General features: G+C 35.7%; 1 protein-coding gene across 1 annotated transcript; it reads right to left on the reverse strand.

Moving 5' to 3' along the window:
* Positions 1 to 1,267: 1,267 nt before the first annotated feature.
* On the reverse strand, positions 1,268 to 16,886 carry LOC127420571 (SH3 domain-binding glutamic acid-rich-like protein 2). The gene is made up of 4 exons (XM_051662966.1): positions 16,648 to 16,886; positions 7,117 to 7,302; positions 4,615 to 4,695; positions 1,268 to 3,098 (listed from the first exon to the last, which is right to left on the reverse strand). The coding sequence occupies exons 1-4, from the start codon at positions 16,690 to 16,692 to the stop codon at positions 3,084 to 3,086; spliced, it is 327 nt and encodes a 108-aa protein (XP_051518926.1). The 5' UTR covers positions 16,693 to 16,886; the 3' UTR covers positions 1,268 to 3,083.
* Positions 16,887 to 17,833: the final 947 nt, after the last annotated feature.

The raw sequence follows: 17,833 nt of genomic DNA on the forward strand, positions 1-17,833 counted from the left end.
TTAATGAAGAGCTAATGTACTTAAGTAGTTGAACTTAACCCTGTAAAGCCTGACATATGAATTGTCAGAAAACTTTTATTTTTAAACTGTTTTAGTACCATTAGACAAACTATAAGAAGAAATCGTAAAAAGAAAAAGAAAAAAATTATCATAATAATCATATTTGATACATTAGGCTTTAAAGGTCATTATCCTCCTGACACCCAGCAATTCATTTTTCTGTAAGAAAATGAACCCTTATTTAAGGTTTTCTTAGTCCACACGTGCTACAGTGGTAAATCTTGGGGTATTATCATAGGACTTCCTGGGCTTTTCAGAAATACCAAATGTTTGAGAGTTTGGCCATGACAAATTCCTCTCCTGGGTCTATAAATATGGATTGAAATGTATAAGAGTTCAATACAGCACAGCAAATACAATATGAATAATATATATATATATATATATATATATATATATATATATATATATATATATATAATAAAATGTTTGTTAGCATATGTATTTTATGCACCAAACACTATACTGACATTTAAAAAAGGGATATTGTAAAACTTTTTTCACTGGGTCTCAGGAACCTTTGGTAAGATGACATCATAATAGCTTGTAATGTAATATAATGAGATCTTTATAATGACAAAGTAGGCTGCATATATGAAAATACACAGAAATATTAGTTCACATTTTAAATATATCTTATATAAAGTATATGTCAGAATTTTCAAAGCTCTGTGATTTTATTTATTTATTTTTTGTGGGCATGAATGGAATGGTGATTGAGAGATATCTCAAAAGCCTAGTGTATCATATTTGATACATGGATTTCTAAGGGGGGGGGGGGGTTTCAATAAATATTAAAAATTTAAACTTAACACAAGTTGCTTATATTCAGCAAATACTCATTTTAAAATATCAGTAACAATATAATCATTACTGTCACTTTTACTTTAATAAAATAAGCTGTAATTTATCTCAACATAATAGTCACTTTTCGCACAAGCATGCCACCATTTTAAATAGATCGATATAAACACTGAAACCACTTTTTTCTACAAAAACAAACCACTAGATGGTGCCATAAACATGTGAAACTTACAAACCATAGTTTGTTTGGCTCGTCAGCTTGAACAGAGAGTGAAACAGGGGCTGTCAAACGTTGTGTATCATATTTGATACAAATGGCTTTATAGGGTTAAATTGTACTCTACTTTAAAATCTACATGCCATAACCTTCTCGGGACACAGACAATCAATGGAGACAACCGTATTATAAAATAAACATTTGAATATATTTATTACAAATTATATTTTTTAACTCAATCATTTAGATTGTGATAGTAAACAATAATAACTTCATACGTAATAGAGTTTGGTTAAAAAGAGGAATAATTAAATGGAGTGTTGAGTGAAACAGCTGTGAGTGTTGAGTAAGACAACATGGGCAGAGAACACAATGGTGTCCTGAGAATGGTGTGTATGTGTGTGTGTGTGTGTGTGTGTGAACATAAATGCAGCACTCATTCATGTGGAATCATTTAATGAAAGGGTGGGAGGGGTGAATATCAGGAAAATGAAATGAGAATTCAGAGAAAGTATGTTTGTGAGAGTGTGTCTGTGTATGAAGCCTGAGGCCAGACAACTCCTGCTCCATTTATGAAAAATAGACACTTTCGCTTTGTGTGTTTGTGTGTGTGCAAGCTCTCTTTTTGTGTCCTAGTGATGTCTGTGTGTAAACATAACACATGTTCCACAAAAATACTTTCTGAGGCCATATCCACACTAATATATTTTCAGTTTCCCAATGTCATAATTTTCCAAAGTGTGGTAATGGAGAGCGTTTTTGAAGCACTATATTTTCTGAGCAGGAAAAAGACCTTCTAATGTGTATGAGAGATGTAAACGTCACAAAATTAATGCATTTTTTGAAAGAAAGTGTATTAGTGTCGACGTGGCCTGGGTAAACACTAATTTCCACAGCATAGATATAAGTAGCGCTATCTAAGCTACATAAACGGGTCTGCCGTAAATTGAGGCATCACTGTGTGCTACATGCTAAATGCTAACGTACCTTTGAGAAGAAAGACAACACATTTACAGAGAATCAACATGGAAGAGAGACTGAAATATCCCCCAAAAGATATGAGTTCTTTCTATTATTTGTTTCCCAAAGGAACCAAAGGAGTTGGGCTGGTGAAGCTGCAAGAATAAGATCTGAAACCCCAATTATAAAACTTGAAGTGATAGTTTTGGGTGCAATATCACTTTATCGGGGTTAAAATACTATTTCAGACTAGTTTTACTCTCAGCAAACCACTGAAATGTCTGGATGAGCAGTGGAAACTGAACTCAGATGTGCACTGACCAAATGCAGGTCAGGATTCTGTTTCCTGTTTTGGGGTTGAGTTCTGGTTTCTGATCTGAACTTTTTGTTACAAATACAAATCAAAAGCCTGCAGAAAAGACCACATTATACTAAATTCCTCTGCTATTTCCCAACTTTTCCTTTTTGCTGTTTGTCTGAGCTCCTAGACAAAGAAAATCTCTTTCACATGCACACAAACACAACTCACAACAGAGTTTTGTGCAGGTTACAACAACGTAGGTCTTAATTAACACTGGCAAGCTATATCTAAGCCAGGAAAGACCAACAATATAACACACAGATCCTTTTTTTAAGCATCTAACAAATGCTTTACATAAGTAGGTTTAGAAAACCACTCTACCCTTACTGTTCTGCAAATAGACACACAAACATGCAGTATAAGTTCACTTGACACTTTGTGAAATATTAGAAATGGTAGAATAGGCATTTCGTGGATCATATGTACGACAAACAAAACAAAACATAACATACCAGAGACACATAAATAATGAATAGGCCATTGAAAACATTTGTAACCACCCAGTGTATGTGTGTGTTTGTAAGTGCAGTAGTTTCGTAGGAAAAGCTGGGCCAGAGGGCAGCATGTGTTTGGCAAAAGCATTGCTGTCAGTGAGGGCTCCAGACCAGAGGAAGAGAGTTACATCACAGAAGAGGAAGCAATACCACAGTGATTCAGTCCAGAAAATGCCATCTACACAGTCTAGGATTCAGAGTCCTGCAGGGACAGAATTTCATTACATTAGACTTAATCCTCTTTTATAATCGACTATAATATCACATGAAATGCAAATGGGTTAGTGTCAGAACAAACTACAAAGTCTGAAGATAACAAAATACCTATTAAAATTGCATTTTTAATGTCACACTGGGTAATTTTTAAACAATATTTCGTACGTTTGTGTCCCAAGTGACAAACAATCAGATTATCCTACAATAGCCAGTGTAGACATGCATGATGTAAAATTGAGCGGTGCTCAAGAGGTCGACCAATCCTTGATTTTACCAAGGCTTTTTTTTTTTTTTTTTAACTGGATTAACTGAATATTTAAAAAATCAGAGTGACTATTTGTACAAGGTGTATATAGCACCTGCTACACAGCGGGGCTATTTGCACTCCAATAGTCTTGTGGAAACAGATAAATGAAAGTCAAACGTGTCCTCAAATGTTGCTACAATAACGTAGTGTTTAAAGATGGTTTGGATCAGCTTTTATCAAGCGGACGTCCCGGGTTCGATTCCTCCCTTTGTTCCACTTTTCCCCATCCTGTCTACTGTCTCTACTCTTAATATTTCCTTTAATCCTACTTATAATAATAAATAAAAATGAATATAAAGGTTTATTTTTTTATTTTATTTTTTTGTGGACATGATGGGGAGATGAGAGAAAGGTTTGACATGCTTTTTGGCCATAGTTTTAATGCAATTAACCATGTTGTTACTACTGTAATATGGTGTTAATATAGTAACCATGTTTAATTTTGAGTTTACTATGATTTTACTACAAAATACCATGGTGATACTATGGTTACTGTAGTAAGGTAAGGTTAGGGTTAGGTTTAAGAGTAGTGTAAGGTGTCTGTGGGACTCTAAATAAACACAATAAACACACTGCAGTGATACTGTATGTTAGTCTTTAATTAGGAGTACAAATAGCATCTAACACTATTTACACTTAGTGCAAATAGCCACTGCCTAAAAATATTTTTTAGCCTTTCCTTACTATGAAGGGCACAGACATAAAGGCAACAAGAGTCCAAAATGAATAAAATCCAAAATGCAGTTTATTGTGTAACCAAAATTCCAATAATAACCAGAAAAAAATTAAGGTTTACCAATAAACAAGCCCAAATACACCGGGGACTCTTATTTTTAAATGTCTGTTCTCCCAGTTCACAGAAATTCTAATGGTTTTAATGGAAACTATAATGGTCCCTATGGGTCTCCACTGGTAATATATTTGCTTCTATTAGTTCTAATGGTTTCTGTAGTGGAAACTATTTAAATTTCTAATCTAATGTTTCTATTGAGCTACATTGCAATGACGACATGTAAGTATTCACCAATTTAAGCTTTTTATAGCCTATATATTCACCAGATGATGACAAGAAAATGACAAAACCACTACATTGTGAAATACGGAAGGAAGATAGATATAGAGACAAAATGTTTTGAGAAGTGGGAGAATTTTTTAGGTGGAAAGTGACTGTGCCTGCGTGTGTGTGTGTGTGTACCTTCACAGAGGGCTGTGAGCTCAGGCGGAGGAATGAGAACACTGTGTTGGACTCTTTAGACTGGAAGAAATCTTCATAATCCTGCAAAATGACAGTTAATTACACTAGGAAAACGATGAAGTACATCTGAATACTTCTACATAACACTGTACATTAAAGTATCTAAAGGATTTTGGGCACTTTTCCTTTGCAAGTGCAACATGCCAGCTCTAAATGTTTCAGCACCTCTAGAATATGTGTCAATTGTGCTTTGCCCTCAACTGGTGTCAACTGGTTAATGACTGAGACATGTTGAGAAGGTAGCGAATCTGCAGTTCTGATTGGCCAAAAGAGATGCTGAGGTGGGGTTTAAGAGTAATCAGGATTATTGTGAGATTACATCAGTATTACAAATATTACACCCATGAGTCATTCACAAAACGCATACAAACCTTACCATTGCAAGTGCTGCTTGAAATCTAATTTAAGATCAGAACTCTGATGGTTTGCTGACTCCTCAGCCATAGAAGGCAAGAGGGTCACACTGACATATTACACTACTCTAATTAAAAAGGGGGGTACTGTATGGCATCGCTCCGCCACAGCAATCCAGGCACCTGAATACAGTCTGTGACTCTTTATACTGCAAAAAGCCTTAAAAATTGTGTTCCTTACGCTATAAAGGGAATATCATGCTTTTATGTGATTGGCTAGAGAGAAACATCTGCCAATGATAGGCTGAAGAGTTTATGTTCTGTGGGGGACAGGGATTTATCTTTGAATGCCCCAAAATTGTGGAACTCGCTACAAGTGATGTAAGAGAGCAGGGGCGGACTGGGAAGAGAAATCGGCCCTGGATTTTACATAGAAACGGACCAAATGTTGTTGGGGGTGGGGGAGGTAAGGGTTGTCCCCTTCCTTTTCTGCGTATCGAGGCACAGTTTTGCGGCCCCGTTTCGTGGCTGGCCCACTGGAAAAAGTCCCGGTTCTCCCTATGGCCAGTCCACCCCTGTAAGAGAGGCATCGACTCAGTTCATTTAAATTCAATCTTTTTTTGGGGTGTTTTGTATTATTATTATTTTTATTATTATGTTATTACCTTTAATATACGTGTTTATATTTGTATTTTTTAATTTTTATATTTTAAATTCTATAACTGTGGTGACATTTTTGCAAAATAACATTACGGTGTTCCTTAGACATATCGAGGCAGCTCCGAGGTGAAATATTCACTGTGTCGCGCTAAACGTTCTATCGAACAGATGAGGTTTTTATAGGGATAGTTCAACCAAAAACAAAAATTCTCTCATCATTTACTCACCCTCATGCCATTCCAGATGTGTATGACTTTCTTTCTTCAGCAGAACACAAACAAAGATGTTTAGAAGAATATTTCAGCTCTGTAGGTCCATACAATGCAAGTAAATGGTGGCCAGAAATTTAAAGGTCATAAAATCACATAAAGGCAGCATAAAAGTAATCCATACGACTCCAGTGGTTGAATTCATGTCTTCAGAAGTGACATGATAGGTGTGGATGAGAAACAAATCAATATTTTAGTCCTTTTTTTACTCTAAATCTCAACTGTCACTTTCACTTTCAGATATGGAAGTGAAACTAAACAGGCTCCACATGTGGCTTTCAGATGTAAAAGTGAAAGTGAAGATTTAGAGTGCAAAAAGGACATAAATATCGATCTGTTTCTCACCCACACCGATCTGAAGATATGGATTTAAACACTGGAGTCATATGGATTACTTTTATGTTGTCTTTATGTGATTTTTGGAGCTACAAAGGTCTGATCACCATTTACTTGCATTGTAAGGACCTACAGAGTTGAAATACTCTTCCAAAAATCTTCATTTGTTTTCTGCTGAAGAAAGAAAGTCATACACATCAGAGATGGCATGAGGGTGAGTAAATGATAAGACAATTTTCATTTTTGGGTGAACTATCCTTTCAGGTTAAAGCTCTAACAAAACAAAACTCCCTATGCTTAACCTTAAACCTAACCGATAGTCACATAATGAGTAAATGTGAGATGAAAAACATCATTTTGTAGCGCTTCTTTGACACTTCTGTCAAACTGAATCTCAACAGGGTCAGAAACAAATAAAAATGACCTAAGACTGCATAGCTAACACCATGGATTTTTGTTTTGTGTATTTATTTTTAATAAACATCCTCTTAAAGCAAGCTCAGTGTAGACTCATTGGCCAGACAGAGAGCTTTTAGCTTATCACTGATTTACTGTCATAAAAAAGACCATTATTTCAGTGGATACCGCCATGAATACTATATGAATTAAGCTCTGTGGTATATTGATGAATTTGTGAGACTGTCTGACAATGATCACCAATGTGAGACTGTCTGACTATAAATTTGCTTCTGATCAGAGGCTATTAATTAGTATTTGAATTAGATAATTATTTTTTAATGACAGAGGCTAGCTCACCCCTCCTATTAAGCATATAGATTAGTTTCTAACTAAAACAATTTATTGCACATGTGAGGCAGACTCACGCCGCAGTAGTCGTCTCCACTGAAGATCTGAGGGGGGAGAGGATTGCCCTTTTCAGGTCGTTTCTCCTCCGGAATGTTCCGGTACATCCAGAGCCTCTGATCCTCCAGCATGGTGATGTCAACCTCCTCAAATTTGATCCTGTTTGCCTCCAGAAAGCCCACGATGGCCTGCTGATGTTTCTTTACCTGAGGAATAACATGGTGACACTTATACAGTATATAAACATTTTTAAACTTTTAAGTTGAACTTTTATATAAATTACATGTGATAGCTAATAAAGGCTATTCTAAAAATTTTACTTGAGTATGAGCATTTGTGAGTGTTTGGGCATGTGCATAAATATTTATTTGAGTAAATATTAATTCAAAATTGGAAAGTTGTGGTAGAGTCCTTCTCATGTAACGGTTCAATTTATGTCCCCATGACTAACTACCGATTTAATTGACACAGTACTAAATTAAGTGACATTATTTGACAGATTTAACTCTATTTAAGCTATTTCAATTAAGCTTTAATTAAAATTAAAATATCATGTTTTAACTGTCTGAATTTCACTTCAAACCCGTTATTCTGTGATGAATGTGAAATATTAAAATATGATGTACTTGAAGTAATTAAAATATCATCAAGATCAAAGGAATATGCATCTCTCTCAAATCTGTGACCTTAAATGCTCGTGCTGTGATCATGCAAGTAAACAGTTATTTCTGAGTTATTTTTTCTTGGCAAAAAGTGCAAAATTATTGATTGTGAATAATATGGTGTGGTGCAATACTGACCTTCAACCCTGTAACATTTTAAATGTAACGGAGCTGACAAAAAACATGTCTTAAAGGGTAAATATCATGGGTTATTAATCTTAAAAAAAAATGTTTGCCTTTATTACACCAAACAGGAACACCAAAACTCTGTGATACTACAAGAATCTACTCAGTTATCTATTAAACACACACACACACACACACACACACACATATATATATATATACAGATACTAAGGATTAGGGGTAATAACTTAAGAATCAGTCATTGAAAACCCCATATTTGTTGACTACTAATCTAAAAATATCACAAGGTATGTGTCCGTTTATTATGGTGGTCCCTCAATGGTGATTATCGCCCTGGTACTTTGTGTGAGGTGGGAATATATGATTTCCTGAAAGTTCAGCAGAAACCTTTTCAAATGGCACTGATTTCTGAGAATGGCCCAGTACATTTCAATATTCGAAATTTCAATATTTGTGTATGTCCATACAAAGAGCGCACAGATGGCCAGCACTCAGTTAAATTCTGTGGTTCCCATTAGCCAGATGTGGGAGGAGAGTATTGATCGACAAGGAGGGATTTATTTGAAAGTAAATGGAAAACATAAGCTGGGACTTAGACACACCTTAAATCTTCAAAATACTGGATTTCTCCTAAACTTCAGAATATCAGAGTATGCATTTAGAGGACATCAATCATAACACACATTAAGCGGTTAAAACAACAACCACAGGCTTTGCGTTTATGCATGTCAATATGCATGTCCACACGTGTGGTCAAAAGTTGTTTTGAATATCTGGTCCCTGTCTGGCGCCCTGTTTTAGGTTCTGAATCCTTCCCTTTACCAACTTTAAATAAACTTTTTGTCCTTATCTTCCCTACCTCTCTGTCCTTATCTCATCTCACTGACTGCTTTTATAGTGTTTAAAAAGTCAATGTGTCCTTTCCAGGGCAACAATGCCATGCAAAATAGACTCCTCTTCGAAAAAGACAGCATTGTTTATTTAAAAAGCCTTCCTCATGAGTGGCTTCCTCTGGATGCTTCAAACAGTTCCATAAAATGTCCTTAAGTACAGATCCTTTCAAATTAAAAAAAAAAATGTTTACTGTGCATTTTTGCATTCCAGCTAATAGAACACATGTTTTAAGATAACCAATACAAAAGGCATGTACACCTTTAAATCTTTAAGTCAACACCACATATACACAACAAACACTTATGCTAATGGATAAGCTATATGTAATCCATTAGCTGAAGGTATATACACACATTATCCCTCAACAGGGTCCATGACTGATACTTCTTAAGTCGGCACACCACTTAAAGTCTAGTTTCATACCACATATTTTTGCAAATTCATGACTCACAAAAATACATACATACATACTTGTGGTTAGGGCTGGGCGGTTTTTCAGATTTTTCCGATTCATTCGAATTTGCATTTTGACACGATTTAAAAATAAAATAAAATCGAGAAATCAATATTTTGCAAAAAATATTGCAAACGCTATAGTTAGATATGTTGTAAATCCACCAAAGGCTGAACAAGGAAGAGAAAAAGAATTCATAGCGCTTGTCTTAATGCCGCTCCTTATCTGTTCAGCTGCATGTGTGTGGCGATCCAAATGAACGTGAACACGGAGACCGATATAAAATACAGCGGTAATATTCCCAGTACGATTGTTCACAGTGTGATTGTAGCTCAGCATCGTCCATCATGCAGGTATACACCGGCTTAAGACCATAACTGGCCTTGGCATGCGCATGTTGAACGGTCTCCTTTCTTTTCTTTTTACCCATAAAAATGCATTAGTTACGTGACAGTTATGGGCACTTCATTTCAAATCATATGGAGAGCCGTAGAAAGGAATTCTGGGCCCTCTGACTATATATTGCTCTGGGCCCCTTACCTATTAAAATAATACCGTTTAAAAAAGAATGTTGGTCCCCCCTGGACCTTTGGGCCCCTAGAATCATTACCATCTTTCACCCCACTAGCTATGGCCCTGGATATAGGCTATATATGGGTGAATCAAACATCAGCCGCTCCTTTTGCCATGATGATTCAGATAGATCGCTAATTATTACTTTGTTCTGTGACGTGTTTCAAGTGTACTGCACCTATAGTCAACATTTGGTAAGCAATAATTTTGACAAACTTTGCCAGTTGAATTGTAATGATAAATTATTTGATATTGCTGCACTGCTCAGCGTGAACCACTAGAGGGGACATCTCTATCTGCAGGGGTTTATGAATATACACAAATTGTTTGATATACAATGAGTACTTTCTAGATAAACTCAATAATTTATTGATATTGATTTCTAGATAACTTTCTAGATAAACTTGGTTTAGATAAAATGAATACCTACACTGGTTAAGAATTATTTTGCAGTTTTCTTATTCTATTATTTCTGAACATCTGGGTTTATAAAATTTTAATTTATTTTACATTTACAGTCTGTTGACAACTTCCCCCTGTGGTGCATTTGGTGCATTTGTAAATTTTTCTTGCACACCTTTGTTTCCTATAATGAAAAGAACTTGGATTTCTCTAACCAGGTTGCCTTGCATTCTAAGAACATACAATTTGAATTATGTTGGAGTACATTTAAAAATTGAAAAAATCTAATCATGAATCATCCAAAAGTGTGATAAAAAATCAAGATTTTATTTTTTTGCCATATCGCCCAGCCCTGCTTGTAGCCCTCACTTTTCCTGAGTGAGTGTATTTGGACGTGTCCATATTGTGAAGGAGAACAGATGGAGTACAAAATGTCCCCTGCCTAACATTGCCTTGCCTATCTTACTGTCTCTCTTTTACTGCTGACTTTGCAGACTGTGTTACTGGACGCTACTTGCTGAGCTGTTCTGTTGAACTTAGTCACTGTGGTAATTACACATATACACACCTGTGCACATGGATTAAGAAATGCAATGCTGCAGCAAGATTTACTCAGTGATGTGTTGATCATTAGATCAGTAAAATATGCTATTAATGCACTCAATGATGATTTAAAGTAATATACAGTATATGCAGTACAAAATGTAATTCATAATTTGTCATGTTTACATTCTGAATTCATGGTACTAATGAGCTCATGCTATACGCAACCATAATATGCACAGATTACACTGTTATTGTAATTTATGATGACACTGATACTACTGCAAAGTTTGGTGTATAAAAGACTGTTAATGGGCAGAATACAGACAAAAGAATGATGATAGGCATATCTTTCTTTGGGCAAATGTGTGAATTTTCGGCTGCAGACAGCACATGAGTGAATGGGCACTTAAAAGTATTTGAGTAGATTTGATTCCTTTTGTAGACTAATTAAACCAACAAAAAAAAATCGCATGACATGGTCTTGGAAAATGTCTCTATGTGAACAATCATACAGATGTAGGTGAGTTTGCACCAGCTCATTAATAACTCTGCACGCCAGTGTGTTCATGTTGACTGATTTTAACTGACTAAAAGGGAATTAGCTGCCGGCCTCAAAGTCAGTGGCGATTTATCAGGGCCAGCAAAGAGGGCCAGGGCCTTCTCTGCTGGCGTAACATGACTAATAAATAAATATTTTTTCATCCTTTCATTCTCATTGACCTTTTTGCCTATGTATTTTCAATCGCTTTCCACTCCTAATTCATCTACAAACGAATAGCAAAAAAATGAAAAAAATGATCCAATCAGAATTTAATCCTCGATGCTTACAAGCAAAGTGTGACAACTGTTTTACAAATCGCATGCCCGAAGCAGCGCGTGAGTCTAAGCTCCACCCTGTCAGGCCTTCATTATTTCCACAGCATAAGCATCTACAGACAGATTGTGAGATTCATCAGCCAATCAGATTGATTTATTTGTTCTTGTGGGTGTGGTCTTTAGGATATGTCCCAGTCCACGCCTTCTAGCTGGCCTTGAGTGATGAAATCACGCTTTAAGTCATGTACGTAATTTGAAAGCGAAGAGCGCGAGATCTTGCTTACAAGTCGGCTGTCATCACTGCTGGTATTGCCGTTGAGAAAGAGATCCTTATGGATTTAAAAACCTGAGATGGTCTGCATGATCGTGCGATTGATTAATTAAACAGGATATGAGGGCTGATTTTCACTTCAAGCAAATTGGTAAGTGCTTTTTGCATTATTATAGCAACATCAGGAGTTTTCTAAGTGTAAATTAGGCTGCTTCAGCATTCAGTGTCAGATCAAGTTTTGAAAAGTAACCGTGTACCCTGATGAAACTAAATTTATTGCAAGCAAAATTTAAATCGCAAATATTATTAAAGAGCTTTTTCTTGGTATTAGACCTCCTTGGGTCTGGCTTTCGTGCGTGGACGTGTTTTTAAAATGTCAATTGGTATTATTAGTTGACTGCCACGTAATGTATGATAGGCATACGGTGTCTTATTCATTGTGAAACTGTGTTTTCTTAATGGCATGAATCGCACTGAAGGCCTAGACTTAAAATGCACAGGCCATGGCTGCTCAAAGTAGGTGGAGCTCCAGGTCACACCTAGTACTGACATGGACCAGTGGCAGTAAGGTGTATGCAGCCGGAAAGAAGTTTTCCTGAAAGTTCATCCTGGTGAGCTGTTATGAACCACCGAAACAATGCAAAAACACCTTCGTTTTGGCCACATTTTGTTCTAAATTACATCACACATGTTCATTCTTTGATTTCACAGGAAGTGTGCAAGGGCCTTAAGAGACCGAAAGAAAGAATCTGTGTCTAAATTAGAATAGTTTTCCATTAAACATTAAGCTCTGTCTGTGCCATTTAAAAGCTCCCTATAAAACTCCTGCCCTGATAAACAGTGTGCAGGACAATAGCTGCTCTTAGCCTTGTGTCGACCCAGCAAAGATACACAATGCAGCTATTGTCTCAACCTTAAAACTAATGACTGAATACTTAGCCATTCTCTGTCTATATGAGTCATTTTAAAACTCTAATTCTCTATGTCTGCCTCAACACCTGTTAGTTAAAGTCAAGCCAATCTCATTAGTTGCCTCATACAAAAACATAAAATTTTTACTTGTATAGAGAAAGATAAACGACCCAACGAACAATGCTGTTACGATTTTTCCTAAGTTTAACCCCTAACCCAAACCTAAACCTAACTATGATTTTAATAAGAAAATAACTTTTGTGTATGATGGAAGAAAGAAAATATTGGGGTATGAAACGAGACGAGGAAATTGTATATGATAGGTTGGTCTAAAAGTCTTACCTTTGCGTACAAGTCAAGACGTACAATGGCGGTCCTACTATGTTGGTTAAAGTCAACGTGAAATCAAAATCGTATTTACTTTCTTGATGTCCGTTCCTAGTCTTGTTGTGCATGATTTTTTGGTGCACATTATTCTACAGAACAAAAAAAGTATGTTTTCGTAATCTTTCATAAAATAATAACTTGCTCCGCCTCTGCCTCACCAAGCCCTCTTATTTTTAAACTCCTCCCCTCCAGGTACCTGGCTACAGACGTAATGCCCACTTTTCACAATTCAATCAATTCCACGTGGACAAAGTATACATTTTCCATTGAATATTCTGTTTCACTCGTAAATGCATCAGATTACGAAGTGAAATCAGTTATGAACAGCATTTCGTGTTGAATTTTACACAATTTTACACTATGTAAAAAAATTTAAATTTAAATTGTGTTTTACTCTTGATTCTAAATATACTGTCCAGATCTTGATCCAAACAAAACAAAAGCATAAATATAACAATACAAACAAAACAAAACAATAAATATGATTAAAGATAAATAAGGATCTTAATTGGGTCATCAAAGAAAGATGAAGGTCATGAAGGTTTTGTGTGTGTGTTCTGAATCAATGAGCTGAATTCAGTTTTATCATTCACACTTTCTTAACACAGAGACACAGAGCACGTATCACTGATGAACCTGTCTCTCCACTAAGCTTAGCTGACTGAAAATCACTCAGTGAGCTCTCTCGCTCTCACTCTCTGTCCTTTGCATGTGTAAGTGTGCAACAGTGGGAGGTGAATGAGTGGAATGAGTGGAAAATGTTAGTCAGGGATAAGACCTCTATAATCCCATTGTGACCAACGCTTATGTTAGTTAATGTTCAATTTAAGTATTTATAAAGTGGTTTATTAATGACTAGTAAGTCATTTAAATGCATTAAAAATCATTGATATGCAGTTATAAAAACATGAATAAAAAGGGCAAATTTTATGCAATACTTGGCAAATAGTGAACATTTGTACTAACATGTTATAAATGCTTAATACATACATTTGTTCATACACTAATAAAAACATAAAATACCCTAATTTATGTCACAATGCAGCAAAATAGATTATTACAGTGAGATTTAAAGTAGTTATTATGTCATTTTGCTACAGTCTGTTAATTCATATAATACATCCAAATGACCATTAGACCATACAGACCTGTATGTGCATATACTAATGCTGATAACTAAGTGTTATAAAGCATTTATAACATGTCAGGTAAAATGGCTCACTATTTGGCAAGTATTGCATGAAAGTTGTTATAACTGCATATAAATAATTTATAATGCATGTGTAAATGTATTATTAGTCATTAATGAACCCCCTTTATAAAACCTTAACAAACACTCAAAAATACTTCAGCCTATTTTTAAGATTTATGCATTTCAGTTTCATAACAAAATTCCATCAAATTGAATTGTGTAATGTTTAACTAAATTAAATGAATAGTTCACCCAAAAATTAATATTCTCTAATCATTTACTCACCCTTATGCCATCCCAAATGTGTATGACTTTTTTTCATCTGCGGAACGTAAATAAAGATTTTTAGAAGAATATTTCAGCTCTGTAGGTCCATACAATCCAATGGTGAAGGGTGGCCAGAACTTTCAAGCTTAAAAAAATCACATAAAGGCAGCATAAAGTAATTAATATGACTCCAGTGGTTAAATCTATATCTTTAGAAATGCATATGACAGGTGTGGGTGAGAAACAGATCAATATTTAAGTCCTTTTTTACTATAAACTTCTACAAAAGTGGAAAGTGGAGATTTATAATAAAAAAAAGGACTTACATTTTGATCTGTTTCTCAGCCAAAGTGATTTCATTGCTATAGAAGACATATATTCAAACACTGGAGTACATTTATGCTGCCTTTATGTGATTTTTGAACCTTCAAAGGTCTGGCCCCCATTTACTTGCATTGAAAGAACAGCTGATATATATTCTTCTAAAAATCTTTGTTTGTGTTCAGCAGAAGAAAGAAAGTCATACACATCTGAGATGGCATGAGGGTGAGTAAATGATGAGAGAATTTTCATTTTTGGATGAACTATCCCTTTAGATTAATAAAACGTACAAATATTAAGTTATTTTACTCAAGATTACTCAATTCAATTTGATGGAATTTTGTTGTGAAATTGAAATGCGTAAATCCTAAACACTAATGGTGTTTGAGTGAAGAGAACATGTACAGTGTTAGACGAACACGTGCTTCTTTTACTGTATTACATACGGGGAATGACTCATTTCATTTTCTCAATGATCAGCTTGTGTGCCATACACAAAAGGAGGGAGAGTCAAAAGAGTGAGTATACTGTATGTGTGTGTGCTGAGATGATGGCGTTAAAAATAGCCCTTTTTAGGTAAACAAGTCTGGTTTTTGTAGAAATAAGGAGATAGCGGAAATCAGTGCATACTTTAACTCGTTTAGTTCATTTCCTCATTGTGTTACTATTACAATGCTCAAGCTCCTTCTTAATCTAATAACAACCAAACACACCATATCATAGCCTCATCTTCATATAATAACTGTCAAATGCGCATTGAGTCACTGTCCAAACACACTTATTTCATCTGAAACACAGACAGAAAGAAACAAAACTGCCCCTCCTTCCTTCCACTCCCTGTTCAGAGACAGTCCATCGTGAAACGCTTCAGAGCCTTTGATCTCCTCATTTACAGATCTAAAAATCAATGTCACTGGACCAGCCCGTTAAAAGGCTGAAATATAATCCCTGCAACATCTCTGCTCTAAATGGATCAGGGCATTTCTCTTGCTTCCCCCATATCCTGCAAACCGAGTGATTAAAATTGCACAGGTCTGTACGCCCGAGATTGTGGCGTTGGAGTTGGCAGTGGGTTTGTTTGTACTGTAAACATGCACTTTGTCCAACCTCTAAGCTTTATGACTGTTTGCAGTGCGTTGAGGTGAACAACAGTTTTGGATTATCTCGCGACCATAACAACCATTTGACATATTAAAAAAGTATTTAACAAAATGATGAACATTTAAACTGAGCTTTTCTTTTTTTTTTTTTTTATTTATTTCTTCCTGAGTGACTTTAGTTACGTAACGAAATGCATTTTAGATGCATCATAGTCAGAACTATCCGGAATTTTCTTCACGGTGTGCCTTCAAAATATATTTGTCATTGCAGCAGTATTGTGCACTAATATAAGTTAATGTAATAAATGCAATGCATATAACTAAGCTATGCTTATATATATATAGCCTATGTGGTACGTATTTTAAGATACCCCTACATTACCTGTTAACTAATTTTCTTACAGTAGCCTAAACAAACTCAAATTGATGTATAAACAAATATTAAATAGAATAGTTGAGTAGATTATATAGACTTACGTGTCATACTTCAATATAGTCACAGAATAAATATTGACAGAAACCTGTCAAGGTGTCATTCCTCGCAGATAGTCTCCAGTTTTACAGCAAGCAACTCCCTGTGCATATAAACACGTAGCTCTTTACTCACCGCGATAGACCCGGACGAGGAGGCGATATACACTCTGATGACCATCCTAATCCTCACTTGACCTCTCGAGAACGGCTAAAGGCAGGGAAATGTTGCGCTCTCTCGTTCTATAGAATTCTTTTGGAACCGCGGTGACGTCAACTTCACCCTTTGAAATTAAAGTGAGTGCGCGCTCTCAGTGTTCTATAAAGCCGCTCGCGCTCCATCAGTGCACTTCACTGAATCGGGAGCGCGAGAAACTCACAGCGTTTATGTTCTGGCTACGGCTCAAGACATGAATCATGGGAAATGTAGTTTTCATCACCTACAAAAACGAAGGCTGTCTTTTGGTTTATTATAAATCCATCGTGGAGGATTATCATATGTCCCAACCTTGAAAGGCAATGTAAATCCTCCTCAAGCATAAATATTGATTTCACAGTGGGGATTTTTGTTACTATGTATGTCAATGTCATAGCCAGGCATTTTTGATGATAGAATGATCAAACTAAATGTAGTTTTAATGCAAATCACTGTTATAATGTTGCCACTGTGTGTTTGCCAATAATACAGCAAGCCAGCTCAGAAGGGATGTGTTAGAACAGGCAGGGTCTATCAAACTTTTTGATTCCAAGGACCCCCAAAAATTACGATCCCCTAGGGAGAAACCCCTTCTTTAGATATAAAGGCAGCTACACATTTTACTGTATGAAAAAACATATATACTGTGTGAAAAAAAACTGTAAGCATTATAATACAAAGACTTGTTTCCTAATTATTTTTGTCATTGTATTAACTGTCATATTAAAACCAAAACAGATTTTTTTTTCATCACAAAATTAAATGCTGATTTGGTTTATAATATATATTTTTTAATTATAAAAAAAATTATGTCTGTCAATAGAATCAAATAATAAAACCATTGATTTCCAACCAGTCTTTGAAAGTAGAAGGAAACAGTTATAGTAATTTAAATTCAGTAAATATGTCATTTTCATTGTATTAATCCGAGATAATTAACATCTTAATGTTAACTTTGACAGCCCTAAAAATGCATATTGTAAAATATTTTTTTCCTCTCTCTAAATATTTTCCTTGCGGCCCCCTGCGGGTCCCCGGACCCCAGTTTGAAAACCCCTGTTAGAACACACTGTGATGAAGAATCTGACCTTGAAGCATTAAAGGAATATTCTGGGTCCAATGCAAG

The sequence above is a fragment of the Myxocyprinus asiaticus genome, chromosome 29 (genome assembly GCF_019703515.2).
Source record: "Myxocyprinus asiaticus isolate MX2 ecotype Aquarium Trade chromosome 29, UBuf_Myxa_2, whole genome shotgun sequence".
Lineage (NCBI taxonomy): Eukaryota > Metazoa > Chordata > Actinopteri > Cypriniformes > Catostomidae > Myxocyprinus > Myxocyprinus asiaticus.

Excerpts from the sequence above, each read along its gene's own strand:
- LOC127420571 (XM_051662966.1), bottom strand. The coding sequence starts at position 16,692 with ATGGTCATCAGAGTGTATATCGCCTCCTCGTCCGGGTCTATCGCG. Across the intron at positions 7,303-16,647 it reads CCTCGTCCGGGTCTATCGCG|GTAAAGAAACATCAGCAGGC; the intron begins GTGAGTAAAGAG and ends GTTATTCCTCAG. Across the intron at positions 4,696-7,116 it reads GTGGAGACGACTACTGCGGC|GATTATGAAGATTTCTTCCA; the intron begins GTGAGTCTGCCT and ends GTCATTTTGCAG.